The sequence below is a fragment of the Argentina anserina genome, chromosome 6, assembly GCF_933775445.1.
Source record: "Argentina anserina chromosome 6, drPotAnse1.1, whole genome shotgun sequence".
NCBI classification, from domain to species: Eukaryota; Viridiplantae; Streptophyta; class Magnoliopsida; order Rosales; family Rosaceae; genus Argentina; species Argentina anserina.
In genome coordinates this window covers 5,753,972-5,771,380 of record NC_065877.1, presented here as the reverse complement: position 1 = coordinate 5,771,380, position 17,409 = coordinate 5,753,972, and the positions used below count along the sequence as shown (strand labels likewise).

General features: G+C 38.2%; 3 protein-coding genes and 1 pseudogene across 3 annotated transcripts; 2 read left to right on the top strand and 2 right to left on the bottom strand.

Annotated features, from left to right (window-relative positions):
* The first annotated feature begins 329 nt into the window (after positions 1-329).
* LOC126798394 (protein trichome birefringence-like 3) lies at positions 330-2,423 on the top strand. The gene is made up of 6 exons (XM_050525351.1): positions 330-528; positions 620-860; positions 1,197-1,368; positions 1,451-1,650; positions 1,771-1,929; positions 2,051-2,423. The coding sequence occupies exons 1-6, from the start codon at positions 333-335 to the stop codon at positions 2,382-2,384; spliced, it is 1,302 nt and encodes a 433-aa protein (XP_050381308.1). The 5' UTR covers positions 330-332; the 3' UTR covers positions 2,385-2,423.
* Positions 2,424-2,904: 481 nt separating this feature from the next.
* LOC126796732 (UPF0481 protein At3g47200-like) lies at positions 2,905-4,711 on the bottom strand (annotated as a pseudogene).
* An 866-nt stretch (positions 4,712-5,577) lies between these two features.
* On the top strand, positions 5,578-7,522 carry LOC126798407 (uncharacterized). Its single transcript, XM_050525364.1, has 5 exons — positions 5,578-5,637; positions 5,822-5,923; positions 6,929-6,990; positions 7,069-7,118; positions 7,211-7,522. The coding sequence occupies exons 2-5, from the start codon at positions 5,844-5,846 to the stop codon at positions 7,226-7,228; spliced, it is 210 nt and encodes a 69-aa protein (XP_050381321.1). The 5' UTR covers positions 5,578-5,637; positions 5,822-5,843; the 3' UTR covers positions 7,229-7,522.
* A 114-nt stretch (positions 7,523-7,636) lies between these two features.
* LOC126798391 (AMP deaminase) lies at positions 7,637-14,206 on the bottom strand. Its single transcript, XM_050525347.1, has 19 exons — positions 13,706-14,206; positions 12,951-13,123; positions 12,542-12,728; positions 12,005-12,183; positions 11,866-11,917; positions 11,643-11,770; positions 11,359-11,538; positions 11,101-11,168; positions 10,848-10,990; positions 10,647-10,708; positions 10,259-10,372; positions 9,983-10,123; positions 9,598-9,750; positions 9,235-9,288; positions 9,052-9,162; positions 8,772-8,945; positions 8,608-8,688; positions 8,271-8,369; positions 7,637-8,122 (listed from the first exon to the last, which is right to left on the bottom strand). The coding sequence occupies exons 1-19, from the start codon at positions 14,052-14,054 to the stop codon at positions 8,054-8,056; spliced, it is 2,517 nt and encodes an 838-aa protein (XP_050381304.1). The 5' UTR covers positions 14,055-14,206; the 3' UTR covers positions 7,637-8,053.
* Between the last annotated feature and the right edge of the window lie 3,203 nt (positions 14,207-17,409).

Genomic DNA, 17,409 nt, shown 5'->3' with positions numbered 1-17,409 from the left:
ATAGGTATACTTTGCCTCTGCATCTAGCCCTTTACTACGTACCCACCTAATGAAGAACTTCAACGGTATGTATGAACATGAAAGCAATAGCATAGTTGTTGGATCCTCAATTCCTCATATAGCTAAAATCCACAAAGGATGTTAGCCTTGCAACTTACCCCTAACCTCTCCATTAAATATATTCTAAAAAGAAAAGGTTTTAAGGAACCCAGCCAGTACAAGGCTTTAGCTTTACTCCTACTCAAAATCTCACAATAAAGTATTTCTCAAAAGGAAAACAATCCCCAAGTCCTCATCATTCTGCTGCACACCAATTCATATAATCTTACCCCATGAGCTCAAGGCAGTCTACCACTGCAGGCACAATGAAAGCCTTTAGAGGAAAGCTACACCTTCCTATCATCATGGTCTGTTCCATTGCCGTGATCAGTCTTTTGTATACTGAAAGGATCAGTATTCTTCTTTCTTCCAATCCTTTTTTCAAGCATAAATCCTGTTCCAGAAGAGTAGCATCTGTCACAAAAAAGAGTAAGTATGAATCCTAATCATTCATGTGATTCTGTTGAAATTTAACTGTTATTGATTTTAATTGATGTTACACTATCATATTTTATGACAGATGATAGAAATGCTACTGAGGAAAAGATAGATGCTTCAATTGTAGATGATAGGTTTGTGTTCGACCCAGAGGAGTGTAACGTTGAGAATGGAAAATGGGTGTTCAACCGTTCTATCAAGCCTTTTTACTCGGACAGAAGTTGTCCATATCTTGATAGGCAAGTCTCTTGTGTCAAAAATGGAAGACCCGATTCTGACTACCGCCGCTGGGAATGGCAGCCTGAAGATTGCACATTGCCTAGGTAAAGTACCACTTATATGTCATGCATTGTCCAAATTTCAGGACAGGGATACAAGAACACAGAATTACAGATATACTGTATAAATTCTCTAGTTAGATAGTTAACATGTTATGTTGTTATACTGATAATCAGGATATAGGGAACATTTTCCCTTTTTTGTGTAGATATACACAATAAAAGTACATATTTATGCTGATTAGAAATGCTTACACATGCCAGTAAAAGCTTACAATATTGATCAAAGCAATATACATGTCAACATGTGTTAAATTGTATGCAACTATTTTACATATGCTTCTGCATGAGTTTTTGCTAATTATTATACTTCTTCTGTAGATTTAATCCAGAATTCATGCTTGAGAAACTTCGTAATAAGAGGCTAATGTTTGTTGGAGATTCTTTGCAAAGAGGTCAATGGCAATCTTTAGTCTGTATGGTTGAATCCATCATACCTCAAGACAAACAGTCCATGCGCCGGGGGCGCGCTCTTTCAGTCTTCAGGGCCAAAGTATGTTTTAGGTTCTTCATCTATGCTAAACCAAGCAAACTGAACATGATGATATTGAACAACTCTCATTCATCCATTTCAGGAGTACAATGCTACAATTGAATTTTACTGGGATCCATTTCTGGTAGAGTCCAATTCTGACATCCACATAGTTGGAAATCCAAGGGAAAGAATACTAAAAGTGGATTCAGTTGACAAGCATGCCAAGCACTGGAATGGAGTTGATATTCTTGTCTTCAATACTTATGTTTGGTGGATGAGCGGCTATACAATCAAGTCATAGTACGTCACTCTCAGAAATTGTAACCAGTTATATTTCTTTAACTATTCTGCAAATGAGTATCAGTATTCTCTTCTTTTTAAGATTGATCGATCTAAGAGACAATGTTTAAATGAACACAGCTGGGGTTCATTTCCAAATGGGGAAGAAGGATATGAAGAGTTGGAAGCAGTAGTTGCATACAGAATAGCATTGAAGACATGGGCCAACTGGGTCGACACAAATATCAATCCAAACCAGACTCGTGTCTTCTTCACTACCATGTCTCCCACACACATGAGGTCTCTGTCTCAAGCACAGAAGAAATTCAAGATTCTCTAATTTTACTAGCTGACAATTCTACATGTAGCATAAATTAAAATTTTTACTGCCAATTAACAACTCCAGTCTGTTGTTTTCCAGGAGTGCAGACTGGAACAATCCAGAAGGGATGAAATGCTTCAATGAAACAAAGCCTTACATGAAAAAGGGATTCTGGAGTACTGGTGCTGATAAGAGGATCATGCGTGTGGTGGTCGAAGTAATAAAGAAAATGAAAGTTCCGGTTTCAGTTCTTAACATAACACAGATGTCAGATTACCGGGTTGACGCTCACACAAAAGTTTATACTGAGACTGGAGGTAAACTGCTAACTGATGAGCAGAAGGCCGATGTGCTACACAACTCAGATTGTATACACTGGTGTCTGCCAGGAGTTCCGGATACATGGAATCAAATTTTTTTGGCAAATTTGTAGCCACTTGATATGTTGAAAGTATCATACATATTTCTTTCTTCTGGATTGCTTTTGCAAATACTGGATCACATTTTCTCGAACAGAATTGCACAGCAAAAGCTGCGGAAGCCAGTTTGTAGCTTTTGTATCCAAGTCTTAACTCTGTTTTGGGAGCATAACTCAACATTTAAAGATTTACCTGGCAATTAACTTGACAATATATGCTGATATATATATATATATGCATGTGATTCTCCTAGTCATTACCACGTAACTCATTCAGATTAAACAGTTTGTATATTACGTAACCAAGAACAAGAAAGTGAGAAACTAAAGCCATGCATTAGCAGACTAATTATAAGAAATATACTAGAATTTTGAAAGCAATAATTCATGATTTAAAGACGATATATAAATTACTGACAGAGAGGAACTCTATCTGGTTCCATACAATTACACATAATTGAAATTATATTGAAACTTGACAATTAGTTCCCTTGCCCCAACTGCATCTACGAAGAGAAATTATGTGAAGTTAGGTTTAGTGAGGGTTGACGATGGCAACGTATGTCTGTATGACAGTGAGAATGAAAAGGCAAGTAGCAGCAATGAATGATATCATACTCCATGCCGTTGAGAAATAAGTGCGGTAAAGAGAGTTCATCTTTCTACGAAACCAGAACTTACTCGCGTAGGCATTCACTTGGTCACACAGATGACCGAAATAGAAGTCCTTGGGGACAACTTCATCCAGAAGACTTTTAAAAAGTGTTACAAATTCTTTGTCTTCGATCCAATTCTGAGATATGATGCATTTTCTCCTAAGAACCTTGACATCTCCTGGAGAACAAATGAGAGTTTTCACGAGGATAGCATACGATGTAACATGTTGACTAGTGGTGATACTGCTTTGCTCGTAGGCAATCAGATTCCTGAGTAGTGAGTCCCTTTTCTCTTCAATGAACACCGATGGGATGTTGATAAACTTTCCACCGCTCGTGGCGGTTATGTTCACCAAAGAGTCCGAGGACTCCTGTTGACAAAGTTCGATTCTGGACTGTACAAGCTCTGAAGCGCAATAACCAAATCCCCAATGTTGAATATCTGGAATAAACTTAACCTGCAGTGCACCCTGATTAGAGTGTGTTACTGCTAAGTCATCCGAGTAACGTCTTTCACGAGTTGCCAGCAGGGAGGATTTGTGCAAGAGATCAAGCAAATGCTTGCAGTCTTCGTACGAATGCTCTTCTGTATGTGAATTTTGGGTCATCTTAGGCTTGAAGAAACTTAAAGCAAGCCCAGCGACCGAGCCGGGAGCTTCAAGGTTTATCATTTCGCGGCGAAGCTCGGTTAACTTATATAAAGTGTCGAGAATGAAGAAGGGTATCTGGTTTTCAAGCAATGCTAGATCACGTCAAAGAGCTCTGATCATCCAAGCACTGTTTATTACTGGATCTGACCGGAATTCTTCTGGCGTTATATAATTCAAGTTTGGGGCTAACCTGAGGAAAAGTTCCAATGAAGCTGTTAAACAGCGACAAGCGTGGCCCGTGGACCAACTGTACCGATATTGTCCCAACTTAACCACCTCACAGGTGTTGGGTTTTAATCACAAAAAACCTCAGTACAATTAGTTATTATCCACCCACTTATAAGCTTTATTTTCTTTGTCACTTCTTAGATGTGGATCTCTCCTCTCCAACACAACAGAAGCAGCATCAAAGAGCAGCAATGGTAAAAAGTTAAAAGCAGGTAGTCCGCTCTTGTCACTGTAGCATCCACCAACCATCTTCCCAACAGAAAGAGTAACAGCAATAAACCTTTTCTCCTCCTCCTTGCCACGATATTGATCATATTTTTTTCCTTTGGAGTAAAAACATGGCATGCTCATCACGAGCTTGATCAATGTCAACAATAAACATCCGACGAAGAAAGGATTTCACGTAAGACGATTTATGTTGTTGCATTGGTGCAAGGTCACCTTTGTCTCGATGGAAAGGTCCAATTGAGACAAGGCGGGGATTGTAGGCATCCTCCTTCAGTTTTCGAACTTTCTCCGGTACTCTGTATATGGAAACCTCCGGTCTCCTCCCATTTTCTATGTTGTACAACGCCGCCCTCAACTTCAGCTCCAGCGCGAGTAGCAGGCTACCGTTTTGTGGCTGTGAAAAATGGACAGAATGAGATGAAGTCTTTGAGCGCGCATGGACATTTATCACAGCATGTAGCTTGATTAGAGAAGTCCAGTTTTCTTTGAAAAGTTGTAAATAGCTAAAAACAGAGAGTAGATATATATAGCTAGAGATGGAAGAGTTGGAAACCTGCAAGTAGTCAACATGGTCGTCCATGCTATCCATCATCTTCCAGCGTCGATCGCCAATCTTAGCTTTATAGCTAGACGATTGTAATAATGGATCTTTGCTGCTGTTTACAAACCCTCGTTGAGTTCATGGAAAGCAACCATCGCTCGAACAACGTGTACGTTGGTGGTGCATGTAATGTACTGTAATGAAAAACGACTCTCCTGAAACGCGACCACGTACTACACATATTATCAAACCAAAGATTGCACTAGCTTCAATTTAATTAGTAATACGAAAAACTTATAAACATTCTATCAAAATATTCATCAAACACAAATTGATCATAATGGGATGAGAGTTCACTAACCGGCCAGATGATGCAGATGATATTGCAATATTGAGACTTGAAAGCACAAGTCTTCTCTTCTCCCAATCCGTTAGTGGTATATAGAGTATATAATGTTGCTTGATTACAAGGACATGGACCCTTGCTCTATACTGGAATGGTAGTCATTAAATATTCCCATAAGGATTGTCTTGTGAACTATGGAATCAACTCATCTGCAAAGCATAGTATATGACTGTTACTTCATAATTAAGTTTTTTTTTTTTTTGCAAGTTATCCGAATTGTGTGATCTTTAATATCCTGAATCACCCCCATGTTTTTTTAACTTCTAAAATTTTAAATTTGATGTTTGCGGATGAGTTTATTAGTTGCTAAACTAACTCATTTGCTGCCAAAAGTATTTTAAAGCCTTGAAGGTGTTGCCACGCTAAATGTAAATAGATCCGGCATTTATATTTTCAATTTCACCCCTCCATGCCTCTTCAGCCTTTGGGCCCGTGAAGTGGACAGCCCAGCCCAATCACTTTGGTCTACACCCCATCGTATAAAAACGGGCTGAAGCCGCATTTCTGCTTGCTTCTCGAAGACTCGAGATTTCTCGGAGGTCTAGAAATCAACGTGCTTATCTCTCCTCTCGATTAGGGTTTCTAAATCCCCCATCTCTCTCTATCTCCCTTCAAATTTCACTCTCCTTCTGTTCTAATTGATTGCAAAGCCCCAAACCTGAGGTTTATATATTTAGGGTTTAACAAAATCTTCAACCTTTTTCTCTAAACTCAATCAGGGAGTTTATTCGTATTAACTTTTCCAGGTAATTAGAATACAAAACCATGGCCGGTGGTGGAGGTTTCGCTCACAGAGTCATGTCGTACCTCGTCAATGAGCTTCTGGTTGATAGCCTCGCCAACAGGTACCTTCGTCTTCATTGATATTAATTTTGGGTGGTTTTAATTTGGTTAAAAGCTTCATCTCTGGCCACAAGGATCATTCTATTCCTGATCGGCTCGTTCCAATAGAAGCGAAACTTAGCTCTCAAGTTTGTAGATTTTCGTCTAATTTAAGCTGCGGCGCAGCTTTTTATTGCGTTGCTGCTTCAAATGCTTGAGGACATTATTAATTTGGGTTGAATTGTAATTTTAGTGTTTTGTTTTATTATGTTCTTGGCTGCTGATAGTTGAGATTGAGATGGTTGATAACTAGCGATTTGAAAGGCCGGCAGGACCATTGTTTATATTCCTGATTGGTAGGCTCTCGAAGCAAAACAATTTTGGTCTTGCATTGTAACGTTTGATATGCTGCAGATATGAGGAAATGGAGGTCTTGAGAATATTTTGGCCATAGGGGTCGATTTTTTGGTTGTTCTAACATGCAATTTTAAGCTGTTTTGGGGCAACCATTTATTCACAACGATAGTTAGTGTCATTTTTTGTTTTTTGGTAAATTGATATACGGACTGGTACACTGGTGTGAAATGCGTGACTGAAAGTGAGATATTTTGCAATCTTCCGTTGTTACTGTTGTTGCGAGTAGCTGAAATGTAGTCTGCTATGTGGCTGGGTTAGGACATGTTACCACAAAGATGGCTGCTTGTCTATACATACTGATATCTCTTGTAATGGCAAGAGCCACATACACTGCTTTGCCACAATAAGTACATTGGAGGTTCCAGGCTAATAGCCTTGATGGCCTTGCTGGTGAAAGCCTGGCCCTTGTTTGTGCATGTAACCAAGTCCTGTTTTATGCTAGAATAATCGTCAGTCTCTTCTGTGGTCATCTGTTTAGTCTATTCATGCATTTTGCATAGATTGCTTTGCTTATTAAATGACTAGTAAGTGCTACCAAGTCCTAAGGAAATGTATTATGTATGGGTTTTCATTCAACGATCTCTCTTTACTGAATTTGTGCTGGATTTCAGTAAATCATTCCAGAGGTTTGCTGTGAGGACATCAAAGCAGGTGGAGGAGCTATCTAATATAGGTAAGTACAATATAGCTGGTCCTTGTGCTGCACATTTGACCGAGTATTGTGCGTATATTAAACAGTGTATTTTCACAGCTGCCAAGAAGAAGGAACAATTTGCTGAGCAGATGAAGGATATCTCTGAAGTGAGTATTGTTTCTCTTTTCGAGTAGAAGTTCTCCATATCTGAGAATGAGAATGGCTAATGTCGTGTCTTTTTTTTTTTACCTGTTTGCAGACTTTCAAAGACCGGTAAGACATTACTAAGGATTCCTGCTGTCCTCCCGCCATCTGTGTACATCCTTCTTGATATATGGGAGCAAATAATGTTTCTTAGATGTTCGTTTGATCACTATCTTTGTTTCCAACCAAGAAACTCAGATGTGCTTCTGAAGGCACAGTATTGTGTTACCTAAGATACTTTGAAACTAGAATAGTCTATGGAATTTTATCTCCTGTTAAAGCTACATCTGTTTATCACGATTTAACTGAATACTCGTGTATTTATTTGTTTTATTCAAGTCTTGCAACTTTGCATCTTTGGGATGAACATTATAGGGCAGTCATCCATTGTCTGTGGATTGATTCAATACGACAGAAATAGAGTCGGTGTAGTTGGACCCCGGAGGCATAAACGAAAAGAGAAATTGGGAAATGAATGGGGTAAGAAACGAAAAGAATTGGGAGATGAATAACTTGATGCAAATGAGTAGCATGGCCACAGATCTAATCGTACATAAGTATTATACTCACCTTACAGTACATGCTAAACCACTACTTATTTTATCAAATCCTATGGCATCTTGACTGATTTGTGACTTGACACTGTCTGATACAATGCAGTATATGTAATCTTGACATGCAGCAGCAGACAGACCCAATCTCATTCTTACACTATGCCTTTTGCCAAGCCAATTCTCAGCTTGCATGGGCTAGCCGATGATCACACGTATAGGCATGAAAAGTCCTCACCTATAAAGAGTGCTGCAATTCACTTCGAGTCTGCAAAACTTGGAAGTATAAATTACGTTTACATCTATGACTATTCCGGTGTGGCCAAGGTTCCCATCCCGTCGGGACCTTATCTGTCAACTTCTTTGGGAATGATTGCCTTGCCAAGATAAACTTGTTTCATCTCCTCCCTCCAGATCTGCAAATTTCATTGTTAAATTAGTTTTAAGAGTTCTGAAACATTCATGTGCATCTTCGAGTGAGATAAAATATGGTTTCAGAAAAGATTGGGGGGAGGGAGAGAGAGAGAGAGAGAGAGAGAGAGAGAGAGAGAGAGAGATTCACACCGTTTCACGGAATTCCACCCTGATATGAGGAACATTTGTTTTGTGGATGTCATTTCCATCTGGTCCTCTCCTGTAGTACTCTCTCCCAATCCAGTGCGACTGAAGAAATATAATGATGACTCCGGTTCAACAAATAGAGCAATGAAGCAATATATGTAAACAATTAATTTGCTCAACTCCAAATTGGATTGTGATGTATACAAAAAATATATAAAGTTCAAAAACCAACTGTTTATGTTGCTGATAAATAATATTACATGCATGCTAGAACCATTTCATATAGTATAGTTTACTTCTGTATGACACTAGTAACCAGATTATGTAGCATGTAACATACCTTCAGAGCATGTGAGAAACCTGACTGGTAAACTGAATTACGGGCAATTTCACATAGATCGCATGAACTTAATTTCCATACCTGTAAAGGAAGAAATTTGGGTTGTCACATACATTCCGTAAGTTCTACAAAGAGAGGGAGAAGGAGAAGGGCAGAGAGCTTACAGAAGCAGCTATACTATATTCTTCTACCAAGGGTTCTTTAGTCAAGTGGATTTGAAGAGGATCATCAGTAGAGAGAGACACGTTAAGACCCCGTAGGAAAAATACGGGAAAAGGGTTGCGATGGTAGTCCAAGAACAATGAATTGTTGCTCAGGGGTGACATAGCCAAACCAATCTGATTGAACAAACAAAATACAATAGCCAATTAGAATTACAAAAGGATGAAGTCAGCTAAAGTCAGCTATATGACTAAGTCGTCTAAGTATGTCTCCTCTGCTGACCTGAGCAAGATAATATAAATATTGAAGGACAGGAGACTTCCTCAAATTGATTCCATGTGCGATATTAGTTGCAGTAAGAAATGTTGCAGCAAGGTGGTCAATGTCCCCAGCCTGAAAAATTCTTGTGTAAGTGACAATATGTAATACATGTGTTCAAGTAAAACATATATCTATAATAACTACCTCCCCAGAATGTGGACGGAATTTGATAGTTGTCATGCCCTTAGATTCACGTAGCTGAAGAACAAGATTTCATTAGGCCAGCATTTGAATAATAAATATTGCAAGCATCTACACACAAAACCAAAGCTGAATAGGACTACAATCTTCCATGTTGGCAAATACAACCGCAAGACATGTTCTAAACTCTAAACATTCTAAGTTCTTAAACTCTGAGACGCAACCAATGGATACAAAACTATCACCCACCACAGAAAACTAACTCACAATCATATTTATTTAAATTTTGAACCCTTGAATTGTTATGTCATAATTCAAATTACATGTGCACACAAGTGAAATATTGTGTAATGACAGAACAACTACCTTGTTTAGTGTGTAGAGATTAGCATAACAATAGTATACATAGTACGAAAATGCAGGATTGAAAACATTTGTCCATTGTGCTGGAGTAGGCATGTGTTTTGTGGGCCGCCTTTCAGGTTTGCTTTCATCATCAACCAAATCTAACCCAACAACCTGAAAATCCAAATATGTTGAAGTCAAACTTCAAACCGGCACGCATCAATACCAAACTACATGTATCCAGAGCAACATGAACAAGAGACGTCATGAATAACATGTCTCAGGGAAGACAACTATTTTAAAGCATCTCAAATGACACTTCCATTCACCAGTGAAGATGTAATTGGCATAAGTAAGCTACAAGTTCAATATATATATATATAACTCTAGATTACAGATAGCAAACCTGTTTCAGAAAAAGATGCAACTGCGGGTGAGAATCTGGATTTATGGTAACCTCAAACAGTGGTATAAAGATATTGTCAAGAATATTCTGAAAGGATGTGACTATCCCCATTTCCTTGTATATATTGTATAGCCGAGGGAGCTGAAAGAAGACAAATTATCAGAATTCAACAATTTTACAGAACGCATGAATACCTTGTAATCTAAGGTTATTATGAAAACTCCCACATCCAAATGACCTTTTTTCTTAAAGGTTATATACATTTTTTGCATTTACCTGTATTAACCATACAACATTCGCACTGTACAATTCATTGTTCACTATCCAACTAGCCATTTGGTCCCACTCACTTTGTTTCCTGCCATATATCGATATTCTGTACTCAGCCATCTGCAATACAAAAACCAGAACATCACACAAGGATCGAATCTGGACATGCAGAAATGACAAAGAGACAAACAGAGAAGGATGAAGGGAGAGGGAGTGGTCAGTTGTTCCATATCAATGAACATTCAGACTGGGGGGAGGATTGGAGGAAGGATAATAATGGCATATGAAATAATCAAAAATTGGGGGTTATCACCTAATAAATGGCAGTCTAGTATGGTTCATGATCGATGATTTACAAAAGATACAAACCAAAAATATGACTAAAACTTGGCACCTGATATTTACTGGCAGATAGATCAGAGAACACTTGCTTTGTCAGCTCAGCGAGGAAACGGCCTATTCCACAAAAGATAATTTAATATCACACTCATCGAGTCATCATTCAGACTCAAAAGAAATAACTTCTCAAAAGTCATGGCCTGAAAATCCAATTCTCCACCATGAAAAGAGCAAGTAGGCCAATAATCAAATATACCTTGGATAAGATTATCCTGCTTAAGGAAAATCTCCCTGAGCCTACTTTGACCACAGGGATTGTACTTCAGATTGAACTTATCAAAACGATGAAATGTGCTTTTGTCTGCATGAACATCCAAGAGGTCCACATTCAGGTCATACCTGTTGAAACAAATGTGAAAAATGTGTACGTCAATTATGGTGCATCTTTATGAAAATATTTAAATCAGGAACTCAAAGAAAAGAAATTGAAAGTGTGACAGGGGAGATACCCGGTCAAATCCAAACTCTCAAAAACTTCTCTCAACGTCAAATAGGTGCCATCTCGAAATATTACAACCTGAAAATAATAGCAAACAAACCTGAGCAATCAATGATTATCATACACGAGATGCAATATTAGCAATGAAATGAATAATATAACGAATGTAAATCTCGCTACAGCTGATCTCTTGCTACTATTTAATAGAAATCAAGGGAAGAAAGACGGAATCAGTCGACAACATATTGGCGTTGAAATGTTAAATTACCTCATCAGGCTCCTTCCTCAACTTTGACTTTATAAATCTTAAAAGATGCTTCTGGTTCATGCATGCCGAGTGATGAACATGGGTATCAACTTTCCTGACATTATAAAAATCACGATGTGGAGCACTTTTCTGGGCTAGGAATTCCTTATCCGCATTAAGCATCAAGTGAAGATTAAATTTCTACATGGAAGCAAGCATATAGTAAGTAATAAATAAACTGCCCTCCATGCGTAAGAGCATTTGTATGTGTTCGAATAGCTATTAATCAGTACAAATCTCCTTACTTGTTCCAGAAGATTCAAGCGATGATGGCATAAAGTTCTGATATTCCCTGCTGCTATAACTCGAAGTATGTGATGAAGGTCAGTGAAAAAGGTAGTTGCATCAGCAACAGGATAAAGCTCTTCTTTTGCTGCAAGAAGGGGAAAAAAGTAGATATTCACCAAAGGAAACCAATTTATGACAAACGAGAAAGCTGGATATGAATAAGAATCATCAGCGTCTTACAATCTTTATTTGGATACACGTGAATTACTCCATCTTGCATCTCAAAATGATGCTGCAGAACAATAAGAGCATGTTAACTTAAAACACAACCTTCTTAGATATGATCGTAAGAATATGAGATTTACAAGTTCAGACTTACTTCAGACTTTCCCTCGGAATCATAGAAAAATGGTTCTGGATTAGGCTTTGGGGTACTGGGATCAGATATAATTTCTCTCTCCCATGGCGCAACAGCCTCACTGAATAAATACCGCTTTCGCAGTTCAAGACATTCTTGAAGAACCACGTAGACCTCTACTTCATCAGGTGATGGTAATTCTGCAATAGAAAGAGAACACCATCCAAATTTCATCCTGAAGCTCAATTTTAGAGATTAAAAATACGATCAACTTCTTGATACTAGTTAAGCACCCAAATTTTGAATCCCTAACTCGTTAAAGACCATAAGAGTGCAACCGCCAAAAGAATTAGGTAGTCTCGTTGATTTTCAAGTTTAGTAGAATTCCTCATCTTGCACTACTTCTGTTAATCTATCAAATAAGCAATAACACAGTGTTCAATAATTCACAGTTGGGTCCATATCACGTTCCAAACTCTGTACATGTATATTTATTGAAATAAAAAATATGAACCGGCCAAAGGGAGTGCATCAAAAGGAAATATAAGAAATTCATACCAGTAGGAGTAATTTTAAGTCGTGCAAAAGTTTCCTGCTCAGGCTCTTTCCTTAAAATGTCAGCTGCAATTGGATCAGGCTGGACACCATGCAGATCACCAGATACAGAATGTGACCTAATCATACTTGAAGAAGCTATAGCAGGTGGCTCTCCATTGGCAGTAACATGGTTTGGTAAATCTGGCCCCTGCACGTGACAAATAGCAATTGCAGGACAATGAGAAACTTTCAAGTATTAGAGATATTATTAGAAACACAAAAAAAAAAAAAGGTGCAAACTTCCACCAAAACTAATATGCAACAGAAGCATGTTGCTTATCAGGGAAAGGTTATGGCAGTTTCCAACACCCCCACTGGCACATGCAATCACACACAAAGACACACCCACACATAAGCCATATAAACTCACCGCATTTCCATTAGCATGATATACGGTGCCTAGTTGAGCATTGTCAGTCAAATTATCTTCATCGTCTGAGCCTTCAATGCTCTCAAAGGCACTAGCACTTGCAACTGGAGACTTGGGAGAAACAGGTCTGATACCAGTTCTCTTCGTTGAACCCACATGATCAGCAGATTTTCCTGAAACATGAAAACCCTGTACTTAACCACCAAAAGAAATTGGCATTTCTCATCAAGGCAATAAAAATTCTTATTCCAAAACCAACATAAAATCCAGCTTAAGCCACGCTTCAAGTTCATATAAGCCAAAATTACATTGTAATGAAAATTGTCTCCCATTAACTTTTACCAGGGATTATATTACAGCCTCAGAAGGCCTCTAAGTTGTGTAAACTTCCACTGGTATAAGGAGACGATAAACAAACAATTAAAGCACTGATCGTATCGTGAATTGACTGAATTCTAAGCCCCCATTTCCTCCTAATTCATTAGATATTTAAAGGTGTGCGAAACACATTCTACAATCTGTTCTGTTCAATAGTTTATTAGCATTCTGTATCATACAGAGTTATAAACAACATTCACATACTTAAGTTAACGAGCTATTCTACATATCTATTGAGGCATTCATAAACTTTAAAGAAAACTCCAAAACAAAGAAGCCAAACTCCAAAACGACTGCGTGTCACACTAGTAGTATGCAATCAAAACCATAATAATCAATACAAAAATCGATCGATCAATCAATCCGGTGAGATGTACCTTCCGGAAGCGTGTGCAACCTCGGCAGCCCCGCCGGAATACCGTCCACCATTCCGTTCCCATCAACCCCGCCGGATATAGCCGTCACGTCCGGCAACGACCCCGAGCCGCGCCGGTAGTACCCGCCGCCCTTGCGCCGCGCGTTACCCCTACGCTTCTTCATCTGCTGCGGCGAGTCGGCGCCGCCGCCGTCGGAGTTCTCCTCCCGCTCACGCTCCCTCTCCACCGTCTTCGCGAACTCGAGCAGCTGAGTTAGGGTTTTCCGGTGCATATAGTAAGCCGAGACCGCCACCAGCGACGCCCCTACCAGAGCCGCCATGGCCAAATGTACCGCGTACGACGACTCCATCTCCTCGCCGCCGCCGCAACAAATCTCCGGCGGAAGTCTCCGGCGAATGAAAGACTGATCGGTTTTTAGGTTTAGGAGAGAGAAAACTCACACAAAAACCCTACTGATTTTTTGAGCTCAGCAGGGGAGAGAACCAGAAGAGTGCTCTCTGTTTTTCTCTCGACAAGCCGTGGAGGCTAACTATTTATAGGTAAGAGCCCGAACATATTCCTTTTTTTTTTTCTCATTTTTACCAAGTGATTAATTAAAATTAGAAAATGAAAATTATGAAAAGGTTTGAGTGCTATGCAGCTTTTTATCGCCGCTTAACGTTTATTAATTTTGTTGAGGGCACTAATTCCTTAGGTTTTTTATGATGGGGGCCACGAGTCGGACAAAGGAGGGTTTGGATTGGAAGAGGGCGGGTGAAAATGGGCGCGTGGATTGTTGGAGTCACTTTCGTTATCCATGCAAATGGTGCCGAGGTAGGCCTTATTTTTTGGGTTTGGACTTTGGAGGCACATCGGCACATGTCATAGGAGCACTGATGTGAGAACCCCAGATCTGTGTCCATTTTTAGTATGGAATTACAGTCTTGCCCCACCCTAATTTGGTGATACTTAAACTTTTTTTTTTTTTGGGTCTGAACTTAAATGATTCATACAAGACTAAACTAGGTAATAATAAGGTACAGGGATAGCAATCATACCATGAAGTTCGTTGAAAGTAGCTGAAGTGGACTGCATAAAAAATTAAGTAATTTCACCCTTTTATTTTGTAATTTTGAATAATTCATTTACGTTGTCTTGATATGATGGTTTGTTATAATCAATTAACCGTTAAACTTTGATAAATTGGCACTGACAGTTTCCTTCTAATGTCAATCTCCAATTCATATATGTTTGTATGAATGTTGTCATTTCCTATGACATGCCGAGAGTTGCAATATGCCGCGATTGTCAGTTACACACTTCGTGGATATTTCATCAATATCATGTACACACGTTGGCAATTGTATACGACAACTCTATACGCAACTATAAAGTTACATTTATCAATTAAATATAGTTGAATTGAATTTTCGTAGATTTCATTATGTTCAGTTATGTTCTGACACTACTACGCATATCCGTACACGTGAGAGAATAAATGAGAGACATAATTATATAGTCGTATTTAACAATCGTATCCAGCTGTGAATTAAAGTTTAATGAATTTTGATATGCTTGAAAGTGTTATGGCACTACCATGCATAAAATGTTACTGTACCCATACACAACTAAAATGTTGTAAAAATAGCAGTTGAATCTAATCTTGAATTAATTTTTCATAAAATTCCAATATGTCTAATAATGGTTTGATTTGGACAAGTGCTTTCACACGTGTTTTAATGGTGGAATGGGATTATAGTGGAGCTAAATTTTATTTCATTTTTGTTAATATAAATAGTCACAACTTTTTTTATATAAATTATTTGCCTAGAATATTTGTTTAATGGTAAGTGCTCGAATTGAAGATGTCTAACAAGTTACAGTGTATCTAGAAGAGAAAACCAAACTTATGTTTCAATATTTCGAATCACTATGACATTAATTATTTGACTCGAGTCACCCGTATTTAAGGATCAATCACTAGTTGGGTGAGACTTATATATATATATATATATATATATATATGCGTGTCTCATATATCAAGAAGGCCGATATTCTAATTCGCACAGGTTTGATGATAGTTTTTTTTTTCCCTCTTCTAGCTAGGACATCAGAAAGCGGGCAAGCCAGCTATATAGATCGGATCTTGTGATTCTTGTCATCTAACGTGGTATGATTGTGCACCTTTTGCCCAAGATGATGATCAAGTGCATGCCATCAAGGCTTGTCGCAATAATATACATATATAGATTATCCTGTAATGGACCACGGTAGAAATTATCTACACCACGTACAAATGACATTTTATCATCATATGCACCTTTTCTTTTTAATTACAAATATGATCACTTTGAGCAAGCACGATCTCCATGAATGATCGATACGTGAAAACTATCGCTCGTACGTATTACATGGAAAAGTTTGGTGACAGATTAAGAAGTTCATATTGCACACTCATACAATCATACGTACGTGCACTCGTGTATGTGAGGTATGCATGACACGCACACACTCGAGTCATTTTTACGATGCATTCTTGTTCAATTTGCATTAGAGCCTATCCAATCAAACTAATAACAATACCAATCCGAGAGATTCAGGCGATGATTGTTGGTTATTAATAGATGCAATCCTGCACCGGAAATGAAACTAACCAAGGAGCAAGCCGATACTAATCAAAACTACTTATCTTGACATGCATTATGATTGAGACTAACGTACTAATTGTTAAATATAAATGATATATATGTATACAAGAATTTAACGACATGAACATGTCTTATAAACTATCCCGACCGAGGAAAATAACACGTAGTTGCAGACGATTATACCTACGATACAATCATACAGTATTGATTTTTCTTGGAAGTTTTACTTGTTAATCTTGTTATTGTCGTTTTATCTCGTCGATGTGATATATAAGTGACTAATCAACTACTCATCTTAGCACATAGAGATCATGGGAAAAGTTGTAGTCTCTTGCTCGTCACTTTACACAACAAGGACTGATATGTGTCTTCCACTTCATGCATAAGTTAGGGATCTCCTAAACCTTTTGAAGTTGGTTAACTATAGAAGTACCATTAGTAAATGATGAGCATATATTACATATATGATATACAATAAGGTGCCCAATGGCTACATATCTAAACCTACTTCCGAGTGAGTGTAGATAGGTGGATCGAGTATATACCAAAACAAAACAAACGACTTTTGAAGTTTGATTATAAAACGCCTATTCATCATTTCTTACATGTTAACTAAGACGCGTGTTTATTGAATTATCGATAGTGGTGGTAGTTTTGTTTTCCTAGCTATATCCTTGTTTGTTTAGACTAAACTAATTAACATTATTGACGCTAATTACCCAAGCTTCTTTCTATCTGCTAATGATACTACAAGAAATGGCCGCAATAGCTACAATTGTTTCGTGGCTTAGATGCATTCTTGAGTAGTTCCAGGTCCGGGTACCACGAATGATCAAGTTAGCGACATTTGCATTACTTTATATTATAACTATAACCAAATTTATCCACTTGATTAAGCAACTTTTGTCCTTGAAGTATTAAAAAAATCCATAAACATGATGTACTCCCACAAAAGCTAAGTTTTCGTGACGGCCCCTACAGTCAAGCCGACAACCAGGCTGATTCAAATTTATTTATTCAGTTTTTTATGACTAATTTACTTATTCAGTTTTGTATAATTAGACACAAGGTCACAAG